The following is a 27,045-nucleotide window of genomic DNA, read 5'->3' as shown; positions in this document are numbered from 1 at the left end:
CAAATTCTCCTTTTGTTAACTAAAAATGCCTTTAGCTTATCTTCCCTTGGAAAGCTGCTTGTTGGGGTCGTGTGCCAGGTTGGCATCCTGCTGGGGACACCGTGCCCCCTTTGGGTTAGCCGTGGCTGTTGGTGTGCGGATCATGAGTGGGCCCTCTGACTTTGGACCCTAGCTTAGGGCTGTACCAGAACTAGACCCGGCCTTGACCCTGGTGGAGGCTGGTTGACCTGCCTTGTGTGGTCAGCCCCCCGGTCCTCCCACCCCAGCCAGAGAACTCGGCACGCCCCTCTGTGGTCTCCAGGTGTCGGTCCTGGAGTGTCAGGGCCAACCTGCCGGGAGGCTGCGGCTGGTACGGCGGCGCACTGAGGAGAGCAGGAGGCCTGTGTAACACCTTTATTCACACTTCACCACCGACACGCAGGCGAGCGGCGGCAGGCAGGACAGACGTGCAGACGGACGAGAGCAGCTGCACTGGAAGCTTACATGCCAGCACGAAAGCAAGCCCAGCGGGCGACACGGTGCCTCGCGCTCTGGGAGGGACAGCAGGGCCCTCAAACCCAAGGACCTTCCTGGGAGTGTGGTTCAGACACCAGCAGAAGGGCCTTTCTGTGGAACACCCATGGCATCAACAGCTCCCATGACACTGATAAAGTGATACGCTCGATACTCCTTAACGTCGATAAAACAGTGTAAAAATATATTGCATATATATATATATAAATCTGTTTCCCTTTCTTGAAAAAACTTAGTACAAACTAGTAGTAGCATATTATCCCTTTCAAGTTTCTTTTCAGTTGTGCGAGTTTCCTTTGTCTTTTGGCTTGGTTTAGTTTTGTAAGAGATGTAAAGGAAGAGACAGCTAAGGAAAGCATTCAGAGGCCTGGCCTGGCTCCCGTCTTGTGCCGTGCACAGAGCCACACCCCTGAAGCACCAGCGTCAGAGCTGTCAGTAGTCAGTCAGTGGAGGAAAGCTGCTCAGTCAGGGTCTAGGGGGCGTGCTAGCCTGTCAGTACTCCACAGCTCAGCTGAATCGTCACCTTCGCTGCACTCAGCAGGTGACACCAGGGTGTCCCCAGGTGGCACATGCTGCAGGGCAGAGCAGCAGCCAGCTAGAGCAGCCTCTGTGGAGGACGTGAGCCCACAGGCAGACACGTCCCCTGTGACTGCCGTAGGCATCCTGGCCCTGGCGTGCCTCAGCTGCTCCCTCCCCACCATGGTGCCAGAGCCGCCGTGCACAGTGCCTGACACCTGGGTGTGGCGTGTGCAGCGGCTCTAGCCGCCAAGGCTGCCCAGGGTCTGCCCGGGGCTGCAGCCACTGGGTCCCAGGCGGGGTGACATTCAGGTGGGGGTGGCAGGAAACCCACAAGTGGAACCACTCAGGTGCCTTCAGAACGTCCTGTGTCTGCTGTCATTGTCATCTGCTCTCAAATGTAAGACTAAGGGTACTGAAAGGCACAAAAATACTCCAGTATAAACATGTATCTCCTGCTGTGTTTTAAACTCTGATTTTGGTGAAGCTCACCATGACGACCCTATGGACCTCTTACTAGGTGCTTATCCTAAAGCATTAAATAGAAATAAATAAGTCCTCTGCTAGGACCAGTGTTCTCTAACACTGTCCCTCTCTCCTGGGTGTCTCCTGACAGAACCTAGCCTTGCCACCAGTGTCTCCTTGTGATTTGTCCCTATCTCCTGGGTGTCGCCTCCTGACAGAATGTCACCTGAGAGGACCTGTCCTTGTCTCCTGGGAGTCCCTCCTGACAGAACGTGTCCGTGTCTCGGGTTGCATGCTGTGCAGTTTCTTGCATTCACAGATAGACACTGACCCCTGTGGAGCCGCAGTAGAAGCTACTTGGCATTGCGTACAGCATGCAGCAAAGACAAACACCTGTGTGCTCAGGACGCACCTCGCCTCTGCAGAGAAGAGCCCACTCTGTTCAGAGGGCACACGATTCAGTACAGTTTTAAACTGTGGTGACCCTAAGTCCTCCTGGGTTGGTTTTTACTGCGCCTTCCTAGCCAGTGACACAGGTGGAGGGGAGGGTGTGTTTCAAAGCTTTGAAACTGACCAGAGAAGGGTGCGGTCCTCACCCACACGTGTCTGAGGAAGCCCTTGGAACCTGTTGGGGACAGGTAGGGGACAAAATGGGATCCACTTGTCTGATGTCACATGGTGGGACAGCCTAGCACGTGGGGCTGTCCTTCCCCAAGCCCAGGGGCACCCTCGGCTAGGACGTGGAGGGCCACCAAGGTGCAGAACTTGATTTTCTTCATTGACGAAGCCCACAGGTTTGGGATGCTGACTAGGGACGCACTCTAAAGCCCTCTTCAGTGGTGAGGGCGTGGCCTGGCCAGGAGCGCGCCTTCGGGAGCCGGAGGTGGTTGGTGCTGGCGCTCCGCAGCCCGGGACGTGTGGCCTGCCGCTCTGTGCTTCTCTCTCCAGTTCTGGGCAGTGAGGTCAGGAGGTGCTGGCTTCTGGGTGGGGATTGAGGTGGGTGGTCCCGAGGATGGCACTAGATTGCCGCTTCTGCTTTGACGGGTTTCCTCGTGTGCCTGCAGCAGGCCAGCTCAGGACTTGTGGTATGGGACCCCAGGGGTGCCTCCCTGGCCCCATCTCCTTGGGACCCTGTGGGTGACACCCTGGCCCAGGGGCATTTGCCTGTAGGGGCTGAGGTTCTGCTGAATTCACATCTCTATTACTTGGTTTGGCTGTGTGGTGGGAACTGAGCTTCACAGGCAGAAGAACAGGAGAACAGCAGCCTCAGACCAAGCGATGGCCAGCCGTGGGGGCCTCCTGGGGACCAGGGGTGCCGGAGAGGACAAGAGCCAAGAGGTGTGGGGTGTGCTGGGGCCCGGGGACTGCCGGGACTGGTGACGGCTGAGGAACACTGCTGGTTTGTGAGCACGGGGCTGTTGGGACCGTGGTGTGATCATGTCACGCTTAGCACAGAGTGTTTCCGACATTTCCCGCCTGCTATTTTGGGCTCTAGATTTCACACCAAAGACGAGCTCAAAGGCAGTGAGGAATGCTGGGCTGGGTTGGGCACCCCGCCAGCTTCTCCCCAAACCAGTGAGTTGGCACCTATCGGTCGTCTCCAGGCCTGAGACCCACTTCTCGTCACCAGCGCAGGCACCTGGGCTCCCAGGACCTCAGAAGAGGTGTCCTCTGAGGCCACCCCATCCTCCATGGAGGCCAGCAGTGCTGAGGCCTGGAGGACCTGTCAGCTGGGACCTGAGGCCCCTGCTGTGCTCAGGGACTGGCGTGTGGCCAGGCACTCTTCCGGCTCAGGGGAGGTGGGCTGCCTGCAGGTGCCATGGCGGGAGGAGGGCCCTCCTGTCTGCCTGTGCTGTGGCCTGGGCACGGGTCCTGAGCAGCTGTCTGCCCCAGTCAGTGGCCAAGGAAAACAGGCTCCTGGGAAGCATTTCCACAGGTGGCCATGGGCTCTTTCCAGGACCTCACAGCCCCCAGGTTGCCCTAGGAATAGCTGGTGGCACATGCCTCTTGGCCTCTGTGTGGCACAGGACCACTAGGTTCCTGTGCACGTGCAATACTGAGGAGGGGCCGCTGCGTGGCACCCTTGTGGTGTGGATGGGCAGGGTCCTGTGCTGGCCCTGGGCACTTAGCTGACCATGGCAAAAATGAAACCCTGTCAAATGCTGCTGGCCTGTCTCCCTGGACCTGGTTCTGAAGGTGTGGTGTCTGGGGCGTTGGGAGAGGATGGGGGCTGAGGCCATAAGCAAAGCCGGCAGCACCAGCAGGGCCTCAGCGGGAGAGCCTGGAGGGGCCTCGCTCCTGTTGAGGCTACCACCTGGGCTCTGCACCTCGTGTCTCCCGACCAGGCGGTGACACTGCAGGGCAGGAGGTCCCCCAGCCCAGCAGCTCGGCACTGCGTAGGAGCACAAAGGGAGACACTGCACCCTTCCCTCCCAGGCCGATTCCTGGCCAGCCCAAGGGTCTGCTGTTGCCCTTGGTGTGCCTCTCACCTCGCCGCCCTCAGAGACCTGTCCACAGGCGTGTGTGTGTGACCTGGTGCCATGGCCTGCAGGTGGCCTCCTGCCACGCCACCTGCTCAGGGAAGGACCAAGGGCCCTGGGGCGCCCCCACGCAGAACCTCAGACCCTGCCTGCGTCCTGCTAGGGAACTTGTTTGTGCTGTTGGTTAGTTTGTTAACTCCTGTTGGCCAAGGGGCTCCAGAGGTCTGTGGGGCCTCTGACAGGGGCTGTCCTACTTGTCCCCACACCTACTAGCTCCCAAATGCCCTTTCCTTGCAAGCAGGTATCCAGTGTGGTGCAGTCCTGGGAGACAATTTGGAAAGGGCTGTCGGCTTCCCAGTTCTGGACCAGACAGCTGTGTTAGGAAGGGTCAGTGAATCAGAACCCAAACCCAGGTCTGAGAGGTGTTGCGGGGCAGGAGGTACCCTGGGTGTCCCCTGCCCAGCTGAGAAGGCGGAGGCCCCAGGAGTCCTGCCCAGTGCGCAAAGGAATGTGATGAAGTGGGGCGGGGTGTCAGTCGGGCCGCACCTCTGGCGCGTCCCCAGCGTCCAGGGCGTGGTGCAGCTACTTGCCCCCCTGCACTTTCTGGTCATAGGTGCCCGCGTGCTTGTAGCCTGGCACATAGCCGGACTCGTCCACCAGGTCCACTCGGCCAGCCTTGCCCTTGCCCTTGCCCGACGGGTCGAAGCGCTCCTTGTGGGAGCCGGTAAACTTGGTCGTGTCGGTGAGCCGCGACACAGTGGGCGAGGACACGGCTTTCTGCGGGGGAAAGTGGGGAGGAGAGCGTTAAGAGTGGGTCAAGGAGGCAGGCGAGCACAGCCACTGGCCGCAGACTTGGTGGGGTGGGGTCTGGACACATCCATCTCCCCTGACGCCGGCTCAGTCCTGGGTGCAGACTGACGGTCCTGCCGGTTCTCCAAACCTGCCCAGCGTTTAAGGGTTGACTGCACCCACCTCCTGTGGCCATCCCAGAACAGGGGCGGTGGGAACAGCACCTGGCCCCTACCAGACCCCGCCCCTCAAGGCCCTGCCCATGCCAGGCCCCACCCATGCCAGGCCCCACCCCTCGAGGCCCCGCCCATGCCAGGCCCCGCCCCTCGAGGCTGTGCACACGCCTGACCGCCCACTCACCGTGACCCCTGAGATGACAGGCGAACGGCCCTCGATGAGCCGGTGCACCTCGCGCACGGCCTCCTCGCTGCTCTTGTCCTTGAACCGTTTCCTGGCCAGCTCCTCCAGCGCCTCCTGGAACTGCTCGAAGGTGATGGTCCGGCAAGACTTCCCTCTGTGGGGGGTCAGGCGCGGTGAGCATGGGAGCAGACGCCCATCGAGACAGCCCTGCCCAGTCACTGAACCCAGACGCACAGTGGCCATGGGGACAAGCCACTGCACGCAGCCTGGAAAGAGTTTCCAGCAAGCACATCCTTCGTGAAACATGGACATTAGCACAGCTAACATCCCAAGATGGGCTTGGTGGCCTCTACTAGACAGAATGAACTAGAAGAGGCACCCCCACCCTCCCAGGACACCGCAGCCCTGCACTCTGTGGTCGCTTGGTAGAGCCACCTTGCCAACCTACACCTGCACCCCCAGGACCTTCCCACGGACCCATTTCCCCTGCCCCCATGGGGACCTGAGTATGAGCAGCTGGGATACAGCCAGCAGGTGGCTCTAGGGTACCGTAGCCAGAGCCTTGGTGAGTCCGAACGCATCTCACAATTTCACAAAGTCCTCCCTCTGGATGTCATTCAGGCAACTTGAAAAATGTTCCCAAGTTCTCTTTACCTTAGAAATGTTTAAAAACATTTTCAACTTTGATAGGATCTGTCCCAGCTAATCCAAATCACTGAGTTTTTCAATGTTTTGACACTTGATGAGGCTCAGGTCTGCATAGGACTCTGGGGAATACTGGTGGACCAGCCAGAAAAGGCTGCCTGGAGGGGCCAAGCATGCTGTGACTGTCCAGTTTAAGCCCCAAGTGTACAGGACTTGAGAGACAGTAAACCTGGCAAGGATGAGAGGGACCTTGCACAGTCAGAATGGTTTGAAAAGTGAGAACCAAGTTGGAAAACAATGTGCAATCCAAGAGGAGCTGCAAGGCCTCGGGAAGAGCCCATTCGGGAGAAAAGCACAGCGCGCTGGAAGGACGCTATCCCTGCACACCAGCATCCCTCTGACCCCACCTTGCCCCACAAGGCATCCACTCAGACACATCCCAGTCCCCGAAACGCAGCACACTCCAGGAAGGACACGTGAGCTAGTGAGGTTTCCCAGAAATAACAATGCATGCACTCCACAATGAAGCAGGAGTGGACTGGACTGTCAAAAGTCTAAAAGCTGATCTCTAAGACACTCTTAAGGAAAGGCAGCCACAGCCTGGGAGAAAATACTTGCAAAACACAAACCCAGTGAAGGACTCACATCTGAACATGCAGAGATCTCAACAGTCAACCGTACGAAAAAGAAATTTGGGCAACAGATCCAAAAATTAGAACCTTCCCAGAGAGATGGCTAACAAGCCCAGAAGATGCTGCACATGGACCTGCACGGGGAGACCCCGCAGGACCATGCAGATGCACAAGTAACTCGTCAGCAGTGTGCAGAGGGCCTGTGGGATGCACGGGGCACAGCACGGAGCTATGGGGACCACAAGGTGAGCACCGTGGGCCCAGAGTCCCATCCCCAGGTCCTGGCTCCGGAAGGGTGAAGGCCTGAGCCCTACGTAGCCCCTCATGAATAGTCACTCATCTAAAGACCCAGTGTCCTTTTGCACCGGCTCTGCAAATACACTGTGGCATGTGGACCCCAGATGAATGGTACACACAGGGACACTGGACCCCAAGTGACCAGGCTGAGGAGCTGGACATGGAGATGCCTCCAGGCAGTTCCCAACAGAACCTGTGTCTTAACCAGTGCCTGAAACATCCCACCCTGCCCGCCTGTGTCCTGAAGCATGGGACATCTGGACCACACACCCTCAGGGCAGGAAGAGAGCTGAGCCCGAAGGGAAGACCCCCCTGGGAAGCTCCCAGATCCTGCGGCCAGGACCCTTACACCTCAGAGCTGAGGGAGGACCACTGAGGCCCCCCGCCACGGGACTGGGTGCCCCCAACACACTCTAGAGCTATCTTATGGGGGCTTGGGCTTGGGGGTGCAGGGTGGGGGAGGTCCTAGCCCCCGAAGCCCAAGGTCCTGCATGTGCCAGCTGTGCCAGCTGTCCTGTCATGCTGGCTCAGCCAGCCGTTTTGGGCCGCTGGACCCTGCAGCCCAGTGGTGCCTGGGTCTGACAGCCTTGCTGTCCTCTCTGGGCCCTGGGGGCCTGTTTGTCCTGGGCTGTGTCAAAGCCACTCTTGTCTCCTGCTCACTGCCCTGCCGGGGGGGACATGTGAATCCAGGCCTGCGGCCAGCCTGGTGACCCACCACTGAGGCACACAGCCCTCTGTGGGTGGTCACTGCACCAGGCACCACCAGCACGAGTCACAGGGGAGGGGGCTGACAGGGCCCCCCTCAGAGGCCACATTCAGATGGGGCTGGACGCCCGCTCGGCTACACCAGGAGCCTCACAGTGCTGCCCAGGAGAGGGAGCCCCAGTCTCAGCCCCCGAGCTCACAGAGCGTCCCCAGGGGACCCGGCACTTCCGCCCACAGCAGTCCCCAGTGAGTCTAGGAAGACAATGCCCGTCTCTCCCAAAGACACGCGTCCCACTGGAGGGCTCTCTGGACACAGTGAGCCTGCTTTGTACAGCCCTGGGACCATGGGCCTCCCAGAGCGTGGCTCCCCAGCGCTGGCCCTCTGAGTCAGAGCCCTGCTCCAAAGCCTGCCCAGCAGGATGGGCAGCTTGCCTTTGTGTCCCAGGCCCGCAGGGGACCTGGCGGGGGGATCAGGAGCCAGCCTTGGGTCAGCACTGACCTAGAGGTCTGCACCTCAGGACCCGCACCCCAAAGGCTGACCCACCCTGCAGCTCTGGGCTCACGTAAAGCGTCCAGCCTCTTTCATAGGCACCCTTGCAAGGGGACCCCTCTCCTCAGGGATGGATGACCAGAGATAATTCAGAGGTTCGGAGAAGGCTGCTGGCTCCCCTGGGCGGTTTGGGGCAGTTTGAACCCCAAAAGGGACCTTTCAGGAGGGCAGCTCACCAGAGAGTGGGCTGCAGTGCGGGCAGAGCTGCCCCTGCACTTACAAGGTCAGAGCAAGAGGAGCTGGCGGCACGTGGGCCTGCAGCCCCAGGGCCCTCCCCGGCAAGCCTCCTGTCTGGTGGGGACGTCGCCTCGCGGGGAGCCCTGCTGGCTCGGGTGGACAGGATGCGGGAGCTGCTCAGACAGACGGAAGCAGTGGTCCAGGGCTCCCTATGCCCACCGACAGCCCCTGGCTCCCCCAGGGCCCAGCCCCAGGATCCATCCTGAGGTGAGGCTGAGGCTAAACCTAGACCAGGGCTCTCCAGGTCTTGTCAGGTGGCCGAAGCAGCAAGCGCACTCAGGAAACCCATCAGGGCAGGTGGCGACCTATGCCCCGTACCCAGGGCCTGGAGGGCCTGGACGTGGGCAGCCTGTGAAGGCACCCCCACACCTTATCTCAGGAATCCAGAGCCCTTCCTGCAGTCCACTAGGCTCAGCCCCACCAAGTGGTCAGGCAATGACCCTGCTGTGGCCCCACTCTGGCCCCCAGGCCATGGGCAGGGGCTGTGCTAGGGCTGCTCAGGTTTCAACGACCCGCCTCCCAGGGACGCCTGCGACCCAAACGCTATGAGAGCCCTCTGGAGAGGGAGAGCCATCCTTGGGTCCCTCCTCACGTCTGCCTGGTGCCACGGAGGCGCTCGCCAGGGCCTGGTGCAGGGGCCTCCTTTAGAGGCCTGGGCTGCGCCTCTGTTACTCCACTGCCCGGCCTTGGGGGCATGGGAAGCACTCATCTGAAGTGCCTCCAACAATTTCTGGGTGTTGGGGAAGGTCATGTTTTATGTGGCCTGAATGCACTGTCCAGCTGGCTCACAAGGTGGGGTGGACACTTGTTGCCAGAATTGCCCCATTCCCTTCTTGACTCACCAGGGCCAGTCAGACCTTGGCCCCGGGGGCCACCAGCGCACAGACCCTCTGCCAGATATGCTGCACATGACCTTTCCAGTGGCCCCACCCCCAGGCCAGGACCCCTAGGTCTCCCCTCATGGAGAAGCCATGGCCTCTGCACTCCCATGTCTGGCCACTAGAGGGCCGCAGAGAGGTGGGAAGGGAGGCAGGGCTCCTGGAACCAGGAAGCTGGGTCTTGCCCCAGGCCCTGGGCCCACCCTGCCATGGGGCATGTGGCTGTGTCAGGGCTGCTGGGCCCCCGGCCCAGTAAGCAGAGCTGAGGACAGGGGCGTCCAGGGTGGGCGCAGAGATGAGCAGGGCTGGCTCGCCTGGCCTCCCTGGGATGTGCGGGTGTATCCAGAGCATATGGCACTGGCCCCTCCCAGAACACACTTTGGCAGGGGCTCTCTGGGGGCCGGGGGCCTGCTCGCGGGAGCTAGGCTCAACTGTCTGCAGATTTGGGAAGGATGTCCTTCAGGTCCCACTGGCCATGGCGTATGGCTGACCTCAGGTGGCCATCCATACTAGCGGCAGCCAGCAAGCCCTTGGGGCCCGACCCTGCTCCCTACGGTGGGTGCTGGCCTGTTCCCAGGGGTAACCTGGCCATCACACAGCTGCCCACATGGGTGCTGCTGGGATGCAGTGCACCCTGTCTGCCGGGCACACACCCAGGTGACAAGACTGACCCTAGGCCATAGCTCCTCGGGTTGACCCTCGGCCTCCCCACCTGGTGGCATGTGGTCAGGACAGGTGGCAGCAGACCCTGTGCCTCCCACACACCCTGCTAGGGCAGGGCAGGTGCACACAGCAGACCTGCTGTCCATGCCCCCAGGGCCCCTGGACCCCACGCTGGGCCTGGCCTGAGGTCTCCATTAACCATTTGGAGACTGGTCGTCCTGAGCTATTGGCAGCAGGGGCGTCTGGTTAACGGTAGTCTTCCTTAAAACCCGGCAGAGAGCTGAAAGAAATTCGTTTAAAATCTAACACATAGCAACATCAAAACAAACAAGCGCTGCCGTGGCGACAGGGGCCTAAACAAAGGCTGCAGATGCCCGGCTGGCGCCACGCCCGTGCAGCCATGGCAACCTGCCCTGAAAACAGAGATAGTGGGACTTTGTCTCTCCCAAGCCCTGTCAGTCAGCGACTTCCTGGCAACACCTAAGTGCTCCTTTGGGGTCCCTAAGCTCCTGGAGGCGAAGGCCTGTGGGCAGCTGCAGGCTGCCTTGAGGGGCTGTGGACACCACTCCTAAGTGCCAAGCATACACCTGGCGCAGCCCCGTTTCCCTGGACTCCTCTGAAGGGGAGATCCTGGCTCCTGGCAGTCCCCTGGCCCCAGTTCTCCAGCCCTTTCTGCAAGACCCCAAGACCCTGTGCCAGGTCACTGTTCCCCCAGGACCTTGATGAGGACACGGTCCCCACATCCCTTCTGGGCCACAGTTTCCCTCTCCCCAAGGACAGGGAGAGAGCTTGGGTCTCTTGTTCCTGCAGCCTGGGGGCGGGGACCTGCCCCAGGACAGGGACCTACCTGGTAGGTCCAGGTCACAGTGACCCAGTGGGGTCCAGCCTCCAGGGGAGGAGGACAGTCCCAGGGTGGGGAGCACCCTGAGGGTGGCCCCAGGATCCTCAGGCAGACAGGGAGGCCAGAACCCTGGGCCTGGCCTGGCTCCTCATCCTGGCCACCTGTCTGCTGACCCAGCTGTCACGGGCCCCTAGCACTGACACCACCTAGTCGCCGAGGACCAGGTCGTGACCTCCCGGCGCTCTCTGGGCTTGGGCTGCAGCTGCCCACACCCTCAGACCTCGACCTCCAAGGCTGAACACCCCAAGGTCCCGGGGAGCCTGGGTCTGTGGTGAGGAGTGGGCCATGCCTTGGGGTAGGGCCAAGCCTCGGTCTGAAGTGGCCCAGGGGCAGGAAGGACGCATGTCCCTTGACATGGGGTTGTGGTGCCCGGGCCTCTGAACCCTTTCTGACCGGTGAAGCCCAGCACATTGGCCACCGCCACAAGGCTGACAAGTCCCACACTTTGCGTGCGCACATTCTCAACAGCCGGAAGGCTGTTGCCCACCGTCCACTGGCCCCTGGACAGGCCACTTCTTCCCGCCTCCCACCCAGCCATTCTAGAAGCTTCCTTAGCACATCTCTGGGCCTCCTTGCCCCAGGGTCTGCTCCTGATGACTCTGGACATGCCAGGCTCACTGAGGACACCAGAGAGGCAGAAGGGTGCCCCTTGGTGGAGCTCACTGGCTTCACCCAGGCTGCCTGGCACACCTGTGGTCCTCGCCAGCAGCCAGCAAGGCCTGGCTGAGCAGAGGGTGGGGCTTGCAAAGGACCACTGCCAACAGGAGCACTGGGGACAGGGGCCTCACGTCCTCAGGGGCCAGCCCTGCCCAGCCTGGCTGGGACAGCCTGGCCACAGCCAGCGCCACAGAAGGCAGACGCTCCAGCTGCACAGCGGACCCTGTTCCCTCCCTGTGTTGGCATGGCGGGCACAGCCACTCAGCCCAGCAAGAGCTCTGGGCACCAGGATGCGGGCAGGGCCTGTGCCGAGGTTCCAGCCCCAGATCATTTGGGCACAGCCCAGGTCAGTGCCCTTGCCCACAGCTGGCCCACCTGCCAGGGCAACCTTGGTCACCAGGACCTGCCTGTCACCACCTGGGACTGTCCACTGAAACTCATACAGCAAGTCCAGTTGCTACGAGGAGGATGAGCATTGTCCCCCAGGGAACAGACCATGCCCATGACCAGCCCCAGGGAAGCACAAGGAGCCCCAAAGGCTGGGGGAGGCTCCCCTGCTGAGGCTGGCAGAGAGCCTGACCACATGGCCAGGTGCTGGCTGCCTCGGTGAACTCCAAGGGAGCCTGCGGACAGCAAGCACCAAGCCCCCAGGTCAGCCACGGAGGAGCTTCAGCTCTGACGGACAAGCACCCTGCTGCACCAAGCCAAGCATGCCCCTGGGTCCCCCCGCGCTGCCCAGAGGCCTGCCCGCCCTGGCTTGTGGACGCAAGGCAAGATTGACCCCCGCCCAAGGTCATACCTCCCAGGCTCTCAGAGCCACAACCTCTGGGGGTAGCAGTGGACAGCAGTGGGGCCCCGGCCAGTGCTGCCACAGCCACCTGGTGCACAGAAGCATGAAGGAGCAAGAGCTGGGAGAAGCACAGGGGCCGCTGTCCAGGGGTGCGGGGTGGGGGGTGAACCCATCCCCAGGCAGGGCTGGGTGTCTCTGGAGCTAGTGCCGTCAGATGCTGGGCCTGGGCCCAGGGGCAATGGGACACTGGCCAGCCTGGAAGTCAGAGTCTGGGAAGGTGGGGCTCAGCCCAGAGGCTCCTGTGGTGAGGGGCAGGGCAGAGTGACCACAGGCCCTAGAGCTGCCACGGCCTCCTCACATCCCAGACAGCTGGATCCCAGGAGGAAACAGGCCTGAGCCACCATGGAGGAGAGTGGGCAAGTGGGCACGACTTGATGGAAATAGAGGGGAGACCTGCCCACCAGGAGGGCTGACCTGTCCACATGGTCCCCTCAAGGAGGGCATTCTGGGTCAGAGTGCCCACACAGCCCCTGTGTGGTCAGTCCAGTGGTCAGTCCAGTGCAGGGGTCTGGAGGTCCACTGCAAAGGGTCTCATGGTCCCTCTGGTGTGACTGCCCATCACCCCCAGACCACCAAAATGAGCTGTAGGCCCAGGAAGCTCATCCAGATCTGCGGCTGCTCAGAGGCGCCCTCCTCTGGGAGAACAGGGAAAGGCCGGCAGGCACTGGGGATGGGGGAGCACTAACACCGTGGAGCCCCTTTCTGGGGGCCATGGCCTTGGCTGTACAATCCCACTCGGCCTTTTCCCTCCAACCCCAGGCCTGGAGCCCAAACAGAGGCCCAGCGTCCTGAGCCCACAGCAGGGTGGTCAATGTGACCAGCACCACCCTTTCCCATGGGGGCACAAGCTGAGGCCCCACCCAGCCCCTCACTGGGGCACCAACTCCACCCGGCCCCACACACTGCCCCTCCCTGCTGAGGCAGGAAACACGGTATAGCCCCTGAGCGCTGGGCATGGGAAGCCCTCGGCATCGAGAGCTGGAGACGGTCCCAGCAAGCAGCACCCATGGAGACCCACAGGGACCTGCAGCAGGGTGGAGTGTCTGACAGGGACCAAGGACAGCAGGAGGGCAGAAGCAAAGCGTGAGCCACACAGGTCACCTGAAGAAGACGCAGCAGGCCCAGGCTGGACCTGCACGGGGTAGGAGGGTGACCAGGCCGCCACTCACCCTGGGGGTGATGGTGGGGTGGTGGTAGCAGAGGTCGTCCTGGTGCCACAGAGATGCCCACAGAAAGGCAAAGGGCAAGGTGCCTTGACACACTTGTCAGTGTCCTGAAAGGGTGTGCGCCACATGCAGGCACACACAGCATGCACGGACAGGCAGCACACAGGCACACACAGTACACAAGCACACGCAGCATGCAGGCACGCACACACAGCACACAGGCACACGTGGGCACACGCAGCATGCAGGCACACGCACATATGCAGCACACAGGCACACTCAAGTATACACAGCACACAAGCACACACAGGCACATGCACCATGCACGCACACACAGCATGCAAGCACACGCGCACACATGCAGCACACGCAGTACACAAGCACATGCAGCAGGCAGGCACATGCACACACAGCATGCAGGCACATGCAGCACACAGGCACGCATACACGGCACACAGGCACACGCAGGCACATGCAGCACGCAGGCGCATGCAGCACACAGGCACACACACACAGCACATAGGCACACGCAGGCACGTGCAGCATGCAGGCACGATGCTCCAGTGCTGTCGACAGGAGTGCCAAGGGCTGCTCTCTGCGCTACCAGCTCAACTTCCCTGCCTGGGTCAAAGAGGGGAGCATGGAGGCTGCCAGGCTGTGGGGCACTGTCTCCCCTTGGGGACAGGGCTGCCTGGCCTGGGGCCCTGAGCTGTGCCTGCCTGTGTCCACAGTCTGGGCACACGGCTCCCTCGGCCCAGTGCGCTTACTTGATCTTGCTGAAGACGATGTCCACGTCCGTGACGGTCACGCTCTTCCCATCAATCACGTGGCAGTCCTTGCACAGCTTCGACCAGTTCTTGCCATGCATCTCCCTCCCGGTGGCCCGGGTGTCCCCGTGCACTGCGAACCGCCGGAAGGCCTCCTCCAGCGCGCTGAGCTCCGGGGCTGCAGCCCCACCCTCGCTGGCGCCCTCTGATTCCAGCGACAGCCTCTTGGCCGCCTTGTCCTTTGCGGGGTCCCCTGGGGACTTGGGGGGTGTCCTGTTGGCAGCTTTGGCAGGCTTGGACTTGCTGTCAGCCATGTTGCTGGGGAGGAAGGAGAGAAGATGGGTCACTGCCTCTTGTGGTGCCAGGCCACAGGCAGAGACTGGCAGCATGTGTGGCAGCCAATGCAGGTGGCCGGCCTCCTGGGGCCAGGACCCCTCAGAGCCCACTGCAGGACCTGGCTCTGGGACGGGCCACGGGCCAACTGTGGGGCTGTGGGCCGCGAGGCTCGACGGCTGTCTCCGCCAGACCCCAGCCGTGGCCTCCTTCCTGGCCACGCTGCCGAGCGGCTCCAGGCATCCCGGGGTCCATGAGAGGACACTGCTCAGGGTGGACCAGGCCAGGCCAGGCAGGCTGCTCTTCTCGGCTGAGGCTTCTGACCAGCCGGGCTTTGCCCAGGGGAGGGGTCCTGGGGACACTGGAGAAAGGCCAGCCTAGGAGCCCAGAGCCCATCATTGCCCCCAGGCCCCAGGTGGGGACTCAGGTTGGGGGCTAGGATGGCTGCTGCCTGGACCTTGCAGATGCTGATCTCCAAAGTAGGTGACGACACCAACAGGGCTGTGTCCCCTCCCAGCAGGACTCGGACATGCAGGGTTGGGTGGACCCCACCACAGCAGACACTGTCGGCGCCATGGGTCAGCATGTGGTCAGTTCCAGCCCTGAGGAGCAGCGTGATGGGCTGGACAGCACCTCCCTGGGAATAGGGCACCGAGCCCACAGGAGGGTGTTCCTGCATACGGGTGCACTTGTTCACGGGGTCAGCACTGAGCCCACCTCAGGGCCTCAAAGGTCATAGGCCCTTCCAGACTGCAGCACCCTGAGTGGTGTGGCCAAGGCTCGGAGTGTGACCGAGGTGTGGCAGGCGCAGCTCCTACCAGCTCAGGGTGCGTCGATCCCCCAACACAGCCAGCGCGACCCAGGTGACGCTCAGCGGTGGGCTGTGGGCTGCAAGGGCGGGTCCTCCCCAGCTTGCTCCTCCCTCATCAGCTGCAACTGGGAAAAACACGCCATGCTGACTGGAGACTCCAGATCACTCCTGGGGGCCAGAGCAGCGGCGCACGAGGAGACAGGTCATTCGGTAACTTTGCTGGAGTTTGACCTGAAGCCTGAAGCCCGGGGCTCCCCGACATTCCTCCAGGGTGCCGTGACTGCATCTGAGCTGTGTCATCTGAGCTTCCCTCTCCCGGCCTTCGGGGTACATCACACGTGAGGAAGACCACGCTGGGTTGTCACATGACTGCCTCCCACTGGGACAGACACAGGTGACAGGTGACAACATCAGGCAGTAAGAAGCACAGAGGAGAAAGTAAGGCCAGTCAGAGCGGGCACCAGCTTTCCCCTGGGTGAAAGAGGAATCATGGCAGATGCAGGCCAGCGTGGTCAGTGCTGCACAGGACAGCCCAACAGGCTCTGTCGCGCTCTGTCCAGGTTCCTCCTGCAGAAGAACCCCACAGGATGGTGGAAGACTGCAGGTGCAGCATGGGGTCCAGCAGGAAAGAGCAGGGAGACAGCGATCTGGGCCGGGCTCTGGGGGCAGCCCAGGGCACCTAGTCTTTCCTGCTCTGAGAAGAGATGCTTCCCACTGGAATTTCCCTCCCATGCTGTGCACTTTGAACAGACAGCCGGAGCTGCTGCAGGCAGCTGGGCCCAGGAACCTGGCCTCGCTCCCCAGGGGAGGAGTGGTCACAGGGAGCCTGGCTTTCCCCAGGGACAGGGCACAGGCAGAGGCTGCCGGGGACCAGGGCAGGGAGTCTGCAGGGTTGGAAAGCTGCCTCTTGAACCTCAGCCCTGGGACCCTGGGCCTGGCAGAGTGGTGGACTTCAGGGTGGCACCTGCAGGCCTGGACCTTCTCGCTCGAGGCTCTCAGGAGGCTTGGGGCAGGAGCAGACAGCTGTGCAGAAGACAAACCCGTGAACATGACCAGTCTCTGCCCGGGTATTCTCTGGGCATGTGTTCCCTGAACACATATGACCTTAATAAAATATCTCAAAGTAAAAAAAAAAAAAAAAAAAAAGAATGGGAGCCTGTCAGTGTGGCTGTGCGAAGGCCCCCAGGCTCCTGACTGGTACACAGAGGTGCCACCAGCCTGAGACTGTAGGCCCACCTCCCCTGTGCCCCTGCCCACTGGCCCCAGTGCTGCTGAACCCCCCGGTGGCCCTGCTCCCTGCCTTTCCTGCCCCAAAGACTCCAGGTAAATCTGAACTTGGGAGACATCACCCCTTCTCACTGTGCTCACCTCCGCAGGGAGGTAAGGTCATATAGAAGAGGCTCCAGAAGAGCTGCTCACCACCCAGCACAGCCTCTCAGGTGTGGCCCACACTCAGGTGTGTGTCCTGCATCCCAAGTGTGAGTCCTGCAGTCAGGAGTGTGTCCTGCCCCCTGGGTATATGTCCTTCCCCCAGGTGTGTGTCCTGTACTCCAAGCATGTCCTGTATCTCCAGGTGTACCCTGTGCCCCTTCCTACCTGCCTGGGACTGCAGGCTCCCCAGGCAGGAGGAATGTGCCATGAACTTGCTCCCAGCACAGGTCCCTGGCCCTGTTCTGCTGAGCCTCTTCCTGTGTCCCACAAGCCATGCCCCGAGGAGCAGAGAGGAGCAGGGAAGAAGAATCCGCAAAGTGAAGCCAGATGATGGCCCAGGCCAGGGTGACCTGCAAGCTGATCACATCTGCTCCCACGAGGGCCTCCCCACAGGTCAGGACGGGAACTGGTAATGGATCCGTGGGTGTGGGGACAGCCTATGTTACCAGATTTGCATCTTCAGGAGGGCAGGGGAGGCCAGCTGGCGGGTGGAATTACAGAGGCCACAGTGGGAGGAGAGACAGGGGCAGCTACCAGATGCTGGTCCCTCCTGCAGGGCCCAGAGACCCCCCTGCACTCAGGCAGTCTCTCTTCAACCCCATGCCCACAGACCGCATGCCCACCCAAAGGGCTGTCCAGGCTCCAAGAAGCCCACAGCAGATCATCTGCACTGCATCTTCCAGAATTAAAAACACTGAATAAAACTACAGAAAAAAAACTTTCTGAAGCAAAAACCAAAGAAAAGGTGACAGAAGAGACCTCACAGCCCATGTGTCCTAAGTGCACAGCCCTCTGCAGGACAGTGGGGGATGAGAGTATCAGAGAGGTGTCAGCAAGCAGGACCAGGTGCCTGGATCCAGAGCAGGCGAGGTGAGCGGGGCAGGTGGCAGTGACTATATGATCAGGTGCCTGGATCCAGAGCAGGCGAGGTGAGCGGGGCAGGTGGCAGCGACTATGATCAGGTGCCTGGATCCAGAGCAGGTACCGTGAACAGGACAGGTTCCTGTGACTTTCACCAGGTGGGGTCTAGAGTTGGTGCCCACATCAGCACCAGTGACAGTTACACTGACCAGGATCTGTTTCTGGAAACAGGTGTGGTGAGGAGGGCAGGTGTGTGCAGCTGAGCAGCTTCCCTGTAGTGGGGCAAGTGACACCTAGTGTGTACCTCTTGAGAATCAGGTTCCCCAGAGGTCCTGCTGGGCTCTCCCCAGCAGGATTCAGCACCCGTCATGGCTGTTTCGTGGTCCTCCTGAGTGAATCCGGCACCCTGTTGGGGCTCCTCAGCCTAGTTCTTCCTTCTGGGTGAAGCACCCGCCCCCTCACTAGTTAGGGTCTCCTGTACCTTCCCTGGGAACAACAGGGCACGGGCAGGACAGGGTGTCTGCTGCTGACCCTGGGGGTGGAAAGGGCTTTGGAGCAGCTGGGAATCGGAAGGAGGGAGGCTCCTGGGGCAGGCGGAAGCTGCTCCAGCTCTCCCCAGCTCTGGACAGGTGATCCTAGGACCCCAGGCAGATGCCCAGGCTTAGCGGGGATGCTGGTGTGGATGCCCTGTGGCTGGAACCCTCCATAGCTGTCCAGGTATAGCACCCTCCACTGGGAATGCAGCCAGAATGGCCCACTGGGCCTGGATGGACACCTTGCAAGCAGCTCTGCAGCCACTTCTGCTCCAGAAATGCCCTGTGGCAAGCCCCAGGGCCCCAGGTGAAGACACTCCCAAGGCCTGAGAGAGCACGGCTCCTGCTCAGGTGCAAGGAGGCCCTGGCCTTGGAGCCAGGGATGTCACTGGGCCGGAAGGCTGCAGACAGGGAGGAGGGAGAGGGAAGGGGGGAGAGGGGTGAGGGAGGAAGGGGGAGGGGGGAGGACGGAGGAATGGGGAGGGCGGAGGAGGAAGGGGGAAAGGCAGGGGAAGGCCTCCAGTTCTGGACACCAGCGTGCAGATCAGGGAAGGGCTGCTGCTGAATGTTCTGTGGGCTCCGTTCCAGCCTGGCCCAGTGCCCATGGGCAGGAGGGGTGGCTGTGAAGGACTTGGGACCCAAATGCATGTGACGACGCTGCAGACCCCCCGAGGGACCCACTGGCTGAGCACCAGCCAACTGGTGCATTGGAAGGCGCTCACGGCCCAGGTACGCTCAGGGACAGCAGGCTGGAAAGACCACAGTGACCTGAACCACAGAAAAAGTCGCCTCAGGGGCGAGAGGAAGCAGCAGGGCCCACTTGAAGCTCACCTCCTCATTCTCCCCAAGGCTTGGGCTCCTGAACTTAGGGTAGTGACCCAGCATCCACCGTCAGGTGAGGCTTGGCTGCATGGGATCTAGAAGAGGGAGGGTTCACCCAGGGACAAAGGTGTCCAGAGCCTGGTCACTCCTGGAGACTGCACTCACTGCCCCTGCCCTGTCTGGCTCTTTATTTCAAGTCCACTTGGGCATAGTGTGGCCCTTTGGTGATTGTTTATTATAATCATAAAAGACCCACCCACCCTACTCTCCACAGACACTCCATGTGAATGACACTCATCTCTGCAGAGGCCACTGTCCCAGGCAGGGAGAGCCCCAAGGGCTGCACAAAGCAGGCATTTTCTGAATGTGTGTGTCCATCCCCCAGAGCACACAGCAGGGAGTCCCAGAAGCTCATGTCCACCCGGCAATGGTTCTGACCATTAGCACCTGTGACCTGGGGCCATGGGGTGACCAGGGTTACCCATGCACACAGCCTTGACCACTGATCCAGAGATTGCTGGGTTGGAACCCCAGGGCTGGTATGCTGCCCTTCAGAGCAACCAGACCTGACATCAAACCCCACCCCTGTTGGCAGCTCAAATGTGATGCCCAAGGCAGCAGGGCGGGAAGGCCAGATGTGGGCAGGCCATCCAGGTCCACCTGGACCTGCAGCTGCTGCTGGGATGGAGCTGACCACCTGCCATCCTGCCTGGGCCAACAGTGTCCACGGTGAGGCCTCCACACAGCCCCACATCAGCCCTGCTGGGGCCTGGCACGGCCCCACGGGGACATCTGCCAGCTCTGGGGGTTGGTGCACCACAGGGTTCAGGGAGCAGGAACACCATCCTGAAGACCAGCGCTTGTCCCTTCAGGGGACGGCATAGCCAGGTTTTGTCCTGGAAGCAGAGGAAGCAGACAGCAACCACTGGCAGACACCAAGCATGCCAGTGCCTCCACCTGGGCATCCAGCCTCTGGAAGGGTGAGAAGGAAGATTCTGTTCTTCACAAACACCCATTCCTGGGACAAAGAGCAAGTGCCCCAAGAACAAGTGAGGTTGGAGCAGCAGCTACAAGCAGGACCAAGACCCAGGAGCTGCAGATGCAGGAAGGAGCCTACCAGGAGCCCCAGGGGAGGCACACCCACTTCACTGAGGCTGGGCTTCTGACCTCCGGACTGTGAGAGAATGGGTTTCTGTCATGTTAAGCCACATGACCTGTGCCAGTTTGTCTGGCGGCCTCCGGATTCTGATGCCAGAAGAGGCAGTGCCCCTCACAGAGGCACAGTGCATGAAAAGACCCAGACACCAGGCCAGGTGGAGGTCCGCCCAAGAGGCAGGATTTTGAGTGGGAGACTCCTACATGACACCACCTGGCCCCCAGGTGCCAAGTCAGGGGCAGAGAAAGATGGTGCCCAGGCCAGTGAGGAGGACACTAAGGGCAGCATGCCCCAAGGAGCTCGTTCAGTCAGGAAAAGGCTCACCTGCATTCCCATGCCAGGGGACATCTCCCAGACCCAGGGGCCCTAGCAAGACACTGTCTGACAGCTAAGTGGGAGGCCGAGCCGAGTGAGGCTGAGGCGGCTGTGTGGACCGCCCTCCTCCTGACACTCATTTGAAAGACTTATATTTCTTTTCCCAGAAAGTCTTCATTTGGACATTTGACACTAAACGACAGTGTCCAGCTGAGTTGTCACAGGTCTTGCACAGTCATGGGGCGTGTGGACCCACACAGCTTAACTCCCATCAAGAACGGAGGCAGGGACGCTGCTGTTCCCAGTTTACATTTTCCTGATAACAGTGAGCCACTTCCCTGTGGGCTTAAGTCTAGGCGCTGCTGGTCATAGAACCTGCTCCCTCCCGGACACCCCACAGGGATGATCAAAGCCACTTCCAGGAACTGGGGCTCCTCCCTACGGAGTGCTGCTGATCTGCCCTGGGTCGGGGGGGGGGGGCTGCAATGAGTACAGGATGCCCTGGGTGGGGGCACCCGGGTCACGGATGGGGTTGCCATGAATGGAGGACACTGGGTGGGAGACGCGCTGGGTGCAGGACGATGGAGGGGATGCCCTGGGTGGGGGCACCCGGGTCAGGGATGGGGTTGCCATGAATGGAGGACACTGGGTGGGAGATGCGCTGGGTGTAGGACGATGGAGGGGATGCCCTGGGTGGGGGCACCCGGGTCACGGATGGGGTTGCCATGAATGGAGGACACTGGGTGGGAGACGCGCTGGGTGCAGGACGATGGAGGGGATGCCCTGGGTGGGGGCACCCGGGTCAGGGATGGGGTTGCCATGAATGGAGGACACTGGGTGGGAGACGCGCTGGGTGCAGGACGATGGAGGGGATGCCCTGGGTGGGAGATGACACGGGTGGGAGACGCTGTGGTTGGGGGATGACACCGGTAAGGGATGTCATGGGGGCTGCTGTGGTTTGGGCACTTCACAAGAGGAAGCTGGTCTCCCCAGGAGTGGGGAGCACCTGGTGGCAGGTGGGGGCTGGGGGGCATGTCCAAGTCCCAGATATGGCTGGATAGCTCCACCCCTTCCTTCCCAGGATGACCTTCTGCATAAGCAGGAGGGTGGATGGTATGCGCTCCTGCTGGAGAGTGGTGTCCGGTGGGCACAACCATGGCATCTGACATGCTAAACTGGATGCCTCCCCACTGCTGGGCAGCTATAAATAGCCCTCTGGAGCAGGCAGCCTCCCCAGAAAGCTCTAGATCCAGCCTCTGGTGGACTGGGGAGGAGCTGCCCAGCAGGAAGGCTGGACTCCCACACCTGGGAGGTGATGGGTGGTCTGAATTTTCTTGGTGGAATCCCACAGTGATATGCACATTCCCCAGTGAGCACCATGCGACCTGGGTAATAGTGGAAACGGTTCTTACTGCGGCGCCAAGGCGTGAGGAAGATGGAGGAAGGGGGACCAGGAGGTGAACATGCCGCCAAGGACACCGCCTCCCCTGAGACCCGCCTCCAGCCTCTCCCCTGCCCGCACGGCAGGGGTCAGGTGTTCAGCACCACACCTTGCAGGCCCTTTCCGGATGGGGAGCCCTCTGGAGATAATGCCCTGTGGAGCCTTCCCCCAGGAAACCCCGCACCCTGATACTGCAGGCGTCCCGCGTCAACGGGCCGAGCGCTGCCAGGATCCTGTGATGCGAGCGGGGCCGGCGGGCGCCCACAGCTGCGACGCACGCCTGGGAACCCAGCTCAAGGCTGGGCCGGTGCTCGCGGCCTGCCTACCACGACCCCAGCGGTGCCGGTGCCTGTGGCTCACGTCACTTCGGGGGCCGGGCAGCCCGGAGGCAGGAGGGGCGCGTGAGCGCGGCGCGTTCATCAGCGCCCCAAGGAACGCGCATGCAAAGGACCCGTCCCTGGGGCCGTGACAGCTGGCCTGCTGCTCCCGAAAGACGCCCCAGCGGCAGGGACGGGAGCTGTGGAACAACCGGCCACAGAGGGGCGCGACGCGCTCCCCTGCCTCCTCTCAAGGGCCTCATTTACATAACCGAAACCGCAGAATAAAGAGCTGGTCCTCCCCCAAAGGCAGGGCAGAAGCCGCGGGTGTGAAGTCTGTGTCCTGGCAGCCCTCGCCCTCCCGCTGGCCGCCATGCGGGGCCGGCCCGTGGACAACCGAGGCCCGGCGGCGCTGTCACCTGCGGGGCGCGGACCTTGGCGCCCGCACTCGGGCCTCCGCATCTCAGTGCGCAAGACCGTGGCCTCGTTTCACACCTCTGCTCCCGAATTTCCCCTTTCCTTCGGCGGCGGCCCGGGGCCTGCGGTGGGCGGGCGCCTGGCGCCCTCCTTCCACCTCGGTGAGCTCTGACGCAAAGACAGGCCTGCTCGGGGCCGGTCAGGGACCTGTCCTCGGAGCCGCCCCGCCCGGCCCCGGGAGCGGCAGCGCAGCTCCTGCGGCTGCAGCCGGGGGTCAGGACGCAGCCCGGGAGAGAGTCGCAGGTGGCGCGCACGCGGCCGTCGCGGGAATCGCAGGTGGCCGGTGCGCGGACCCGACCAGACCTGCGCCCCAGGCCGTGCACCGCGCCCACGCGGCGCCCGCTTACCTCTGAGATGCAGCCACTGCCACTGCGGAGCGGCGCCTCCGCGACTCGGCCGCGCGCCGGGAGCCGAGCGCTGCGCCGCCGCCCCGGCCCCGCCCCGCTGGCCCCGCCCCGCTGGCCCCGCCCCCCGGCCCCGGCTCCGCGCGCACCGCGGCCCCGCCCGGCCCGAGCGCGGCTCCCCGAGCAGCGAGGCCGCGATGCCTTACAAGGCCTCCCGCGCAGGCCCCGTCCGCCACCGGCGCCCGCTCGGCGCAGGGCGCGGCCGTCCGCCGCGCGTGGGAATCCGGCGGAGGCCAGGCGGGAACGCACCTGGCCCTCGGGTCCGGGAGCGCGGCCAGTCCCGGTGGGCATCAAGGCGGAAAGGCCGGGTCAGCAGCTGCGCCCCACGCCTGCGGGCTTTGGGCTCTGCCGTGACGCGGGCGGCCTCTGGTTACCTGTGCGAGAAGCGCGGTCCTGAGACCTCCTCTCACTCCTCCTGGGGACACCTGCCTGGGGTCTCCAACCTCTTGATCATGGGTAGGGGGCGGGGCGGGAAGAGCACAGCCCTTAAAAGGTCTCGTGGCAGAAGATTTTGGGCAGGGGACGGCAGGGAGCCGCGTAGTTTTGGGGCTACCTTTGTCCTCAGCCATAGGACACTTCTGGCTTTACTACTGTGGCTCTGGTGGACCTCAGTACCCCCACCAGGGCCATGTTCACTTTGCTGGCTGCAGCGCCCCGGTCACATGTTGGCTTTGTCCCTTTCTCCTGGCACCAGGACCCTCCCTCCAGCTCTGCCCCTTTCTCTTGGTTAGAGCACCCTCCACCTCCAGTCAGCAGGACATCCCCACACACCCCAGCTCTGTCCAGTGACACACCAGCAGTGGCCCATCCAGCCTCCGTCTCCATCTCAGATTCCAACTGGCCCTGGGAGCTGTGAACAGGCAGTGCTGGAAGCTGAGATCTGACCTACCAGCCCATGCATGGGTGAGGGTCTGAGGCTTCAGGAGCCAGGAACAGCTGGCCCTTGGGGACAGCTGGTCCCCATCCCAAGCTGCTCCCTCTCAGACTCTCTGGTTTCTTGTTCTGCTAAAACTGGCCAAAGATTCACTTCTGATTCTTGCTCCCCTGAAAAGTCCCAAGTTCAGAGACAGGGAGAGTCTGAGGACTCTGCGGAAGGGTGGAGCCAGGTCCAGTCCCTCTCTGGCCCTCTCTGGGACTTGGGGCTCTTTCCGCTAGGTGGAGGCTGGGAGCCTGGTTAACAACAATGTAAATTGCCATCTTCCTATTGTGTATCAGCAAAAACAGACACTTATATCAAAAAACAGGTGTTTCCAAAAGCTTTGCCAACACTCCAGACAGATGCTCTAATTTTTCCAAGGAAACAGCGGAGGCTGCAGCAGACTCAGGCAGCAGCTTTCAGGGCCTCGGGAAGGAGGGGAAGTCAGGTTGGCTCAGCTGCAGGAGCAGTGTATCCAGGGTGCTAAGGGAGCCTTCAGTGTGAGGCTGGGGAAGAGCAGCCACCCGCAGCCCTCTGCTGCTGGACACAGCCATGCAGGGCAGGTTGGCTCTGTGCCCAGCTTCCCCGTCAGGAGCCCGCCAGTCCATGGAGACCATCACCATTGTGAGTAAGACCGTTTGGGTGTGCTGTTCTATGGCAGGCAGCCCTCAGACATGCTGACACGGTCGCCTCCAGTAGGGGCACCTAGTCTTGCCCAGCTAGGAAAGTTAGGTCCTGGTTTGGGAATGGGAGGGCCCTTCACCCAGCCTGGCCTCCTGACTGGCACACTCTTGGTAGGATGACTTTGCACCTTGGCACTTGGTCCCATTGCAAGACCTGGATGACCTCTGCCCACCTCCAATTGTTCAAGACTGGCTATCAGTGGATATGTGTCACAGATGCCCTGTGAATGGGGTTCTGTAGGATGTGCACTCATCTTATGGGGCTGCCCTAACAAGTCCCCCCACATGGGTGGCTTAGACCTCAGGTTACTCTCTCCCTAGCTCTGGGGCCAGAAATGCTCACTGTGCTGGGGACAAGCCCTGTACCCTGTGGGGCTCCAGAGAGTCCCCTGCCCCTTCCAGTTTCCAGGCCCCAGGCTGTATCACTGGGCCCCTACCTCTGCCCTCATGGTCTATGACTGTCTCCTCTGTGTGTCATAGGACACTTTTCACTGGATTTAGGGTCTTTCATGATGATCCAGGATAAGGTCCCCTCTCAAGTTCCTTAAATGAATTATATCTGCAAAGACCCTAGTTAGAAGTAAGTCACATTCCAAGGTCCGTAGTGAAAGTGAACGTTGGCACGCTGTCACCCGCATGCAGGTGCTTTGCCTGGTCAGCTTGGAGATTCCCCAGGCACCCAGTGCTCGTCTTCACCGTGTGGGCCCGCACCTGCGCAGGACAGGTCTGCAGCAGGAGCCTCAAAGCCCAGCAGAGCCGTGCAGGGGGTGCCCTGAGGCTGTGGGCTCAGGTGGCTGTGGCCTGCCCAGTCACCGGCCTGTTGCAGGAACTGGGCCCTGAGTCTGGCATTTCCTCTCCAGAACTCCACCTGGTTCTTGCTGGTTCTACCACAGGACAGTCCAGTTGAGAAAGAGGACAAGGACAGGGTCTCTGGGGCTGAAGCTCAGGCAGAGAGTGGTGGCCCGGAAGCAGGGGTGGTGTGCAGGCTGCTCCGGAAGCCCTGGAGTGGAGTGAAGGCCAGGATGTGGGGCCACCCCGTCTGCTGCAGGCCAAGGCGGGGGAGCAGTAAGTGGGAGGCCCCTGCTGAGGAGTGGTTCTAGGACAGGCTCCTGGGGACCGTGGCAGGGCCCTGCTGCTGAGGACTGGCCACCCAGCGTGTGGAGGGACGGTATGCCGAGGCCTGTTGGGGGCTCAGGGCCCACCCTTTCATTCCCGCCCTGCTCCCACGGCCCTTGTCATGCCCAGAAGATGGGCCTCCTGGGGCGCCTGTGTGTGCACTCCCCTCTGAGCTGAACTGTGCCCACGACATGCTGCCCATCCTGCCCAAGGTGGCACCGGACACTCACTCATGGTCTCGTAGCCCACGCAGCTGGACAACTTCACTGCCATCGGTGACTCTGGGCTTGGGATTTGCAGAGCACACCTGGATGCCCAGTACCCTGTGAGGCTCTAAGGAGTCTCCCCCTGCCCCTTCCTGCTCTGGGGCTCCAGGGCCCCTGGCTGCACACTTGGCCTCTACCTGTCCTCACAGCCCCATGTCTCCTCCGTCATAGGACACTCGGGAGGCCTCGATGCCCACAGGTGTTCACGGAGCCTCTGGCTCCCTGCAGTATGCCCTGGGGTGCCTATGCAGTTCTCAGGAGGTCTGGGCTGCCCTTGGAGGTGACCCGCCTGCCTGGACTGCAGTTGTCAGAAGCCAGGTCTGAGTGCTGCACAGTCTGCTGGGGAAGCTCCGGGCTCTCCAGGTCACAAGTGAACGGGGGACGGTCATGTCCACAGGACTTATAGAGACAATGCTAGCTCAGAAAGGACCACAGCAGACCCCTCACCAGACCCACTCCACAGAGATGCTCACAGCCTCCAGAGAAGGAGGAAGACAGGCAAAGAGACAGAGGCAGGGAGACCCAGAGAGAGACAGAGAGCTAGAGACAGGGACAGAGGCAGAGACAGACAGAGACAGAGAGAGACAAAGACAGAGTCACACAGAGTTGGACAGACTCAGGTGCATGCAGAGGCAGGGATTGAGGTGGCCTGGCCTGGTCCTGCCCTTTCGGGGTGCAACCTGGAGCTCAGCAGAGAGAAGCGACTTGTGTTACAATGCACGCTGCTCCCCAGTGACAGGGCTGGTGGAGCTGCAGCCCGGGGCATGGACTGCCAGCACCTCATAGCCAGGTTTGGGTGGCCCTGGTGGGCCAGGCTCCCCAGGGGACTGGCGGGCACAGCAAACCCTGAGAGGGAGGCCGAGGCCCTCCCTGTCCTGTGAGGTGCTTCCTCCTGCAGAGGGTGGGGAAGCCTCTCTGCTGGCCAAGCAGGGTCCCAGGGCCCGCAGGCTGTCAGGAAGCGGACCGGCGTGGGGACAGCTGTGGGGCAGAAGTCCCAGGCGGGCAGTACTGGAGTGGTGTCCCATCCCAACACGCGGGCCTCCAGGTAGCCACCATGCAGGGACCAGGGGCTTCCACCCAATTGGGGGCCTC

General features: G+C 61.7%; 1 protein-coding gene and 1 long non-coding RNA gene across 3 annotated transcripts; one reads left to right on the top strand and one right to left on the bottom strand.

Moving 5' to 3' along the window:
• Positions 1-3,961: 3,961 nt before the first annotated feature.
• Positions 3,962-23,008, bottom strand: TPPP (tubulin polymerization promoting protein). Of its 2 annotated transcripts, none has more exons than XM_079144561.1 (4): positions 22,916-23,008; positions 14,072-14,389; positions 5,124-5,277; positions 3,962-4,751 (listed from the first exon to the last, which is right to left on the bottom strand). In XM_079144561.1, the coding sequence occupies exons 2-4, from the start codon at positions 14,383-14,385 to the stop codon at positions 4,557-4,559; spliced, it is 663 nt and encodes a 220-aa protein (XP_079000687.1). In that variant the 5' UTR covers positions 14,386-14,389; positions 22,916-23,008; the 3' UTR covers positions 3,962-4,556. The 2 variants fall into 2 exon arrangements, with proteins under 2 accessions (XP_079000687.1, XP_079000686.1); XM_079144560.1 differs by lacking the exon at positions 22,916-23,008 and adding an exon at positions 18,872-19,007.
• LOC306664185 lies at positions 16,665-18,393 on the top strand. The gene is made up of 3 exons (XR_013764670.1): positions 16,665-16,790; positions 16,841-17,492; positions 17,609-18,393. It is a non-coding gene; the product is annotated as an uncharacterized lncRNA (long non-coding RNA).
• Positions 23,009-27,045: the final 4,037 nt, after the last annotated feature.

Source organism: Sciurus vulgaris, assembly GCF_902686455.1.
Source record: "Sciurus vulgaris genome assembly, chromosome: 6".
NCBI classification, from domain to species: Eukaryota; Metazoa; Chordata; class Mammalia; order Rodentia; family Sciuridae; genus Sciurus; species Sciurus vulgaris.
Note: the sequence above shows the minus strand (reverse complement) of the source record. Positions and strands in the feature narration are given on the sequence as shown.

Coding starts and splice junctions, on each gene's coding strand:
- TPPP (XM_079144560.1), bottom strand. Junction 5,278..14,071: donor ATCGTCTTCAGCAAGATCAA/GTAAGCGCACTG, acceptor GACCCCCCACAG/AGGGAAGTCTTGCCGGACCA. Junction 4,752..5,123: donor CTGTCATCTCAGGGGTCACG/GTGAGTGGGCGG, acceptor TTTCCCCCGCAG/AAAGCCGTGTCCTCGCCCAC.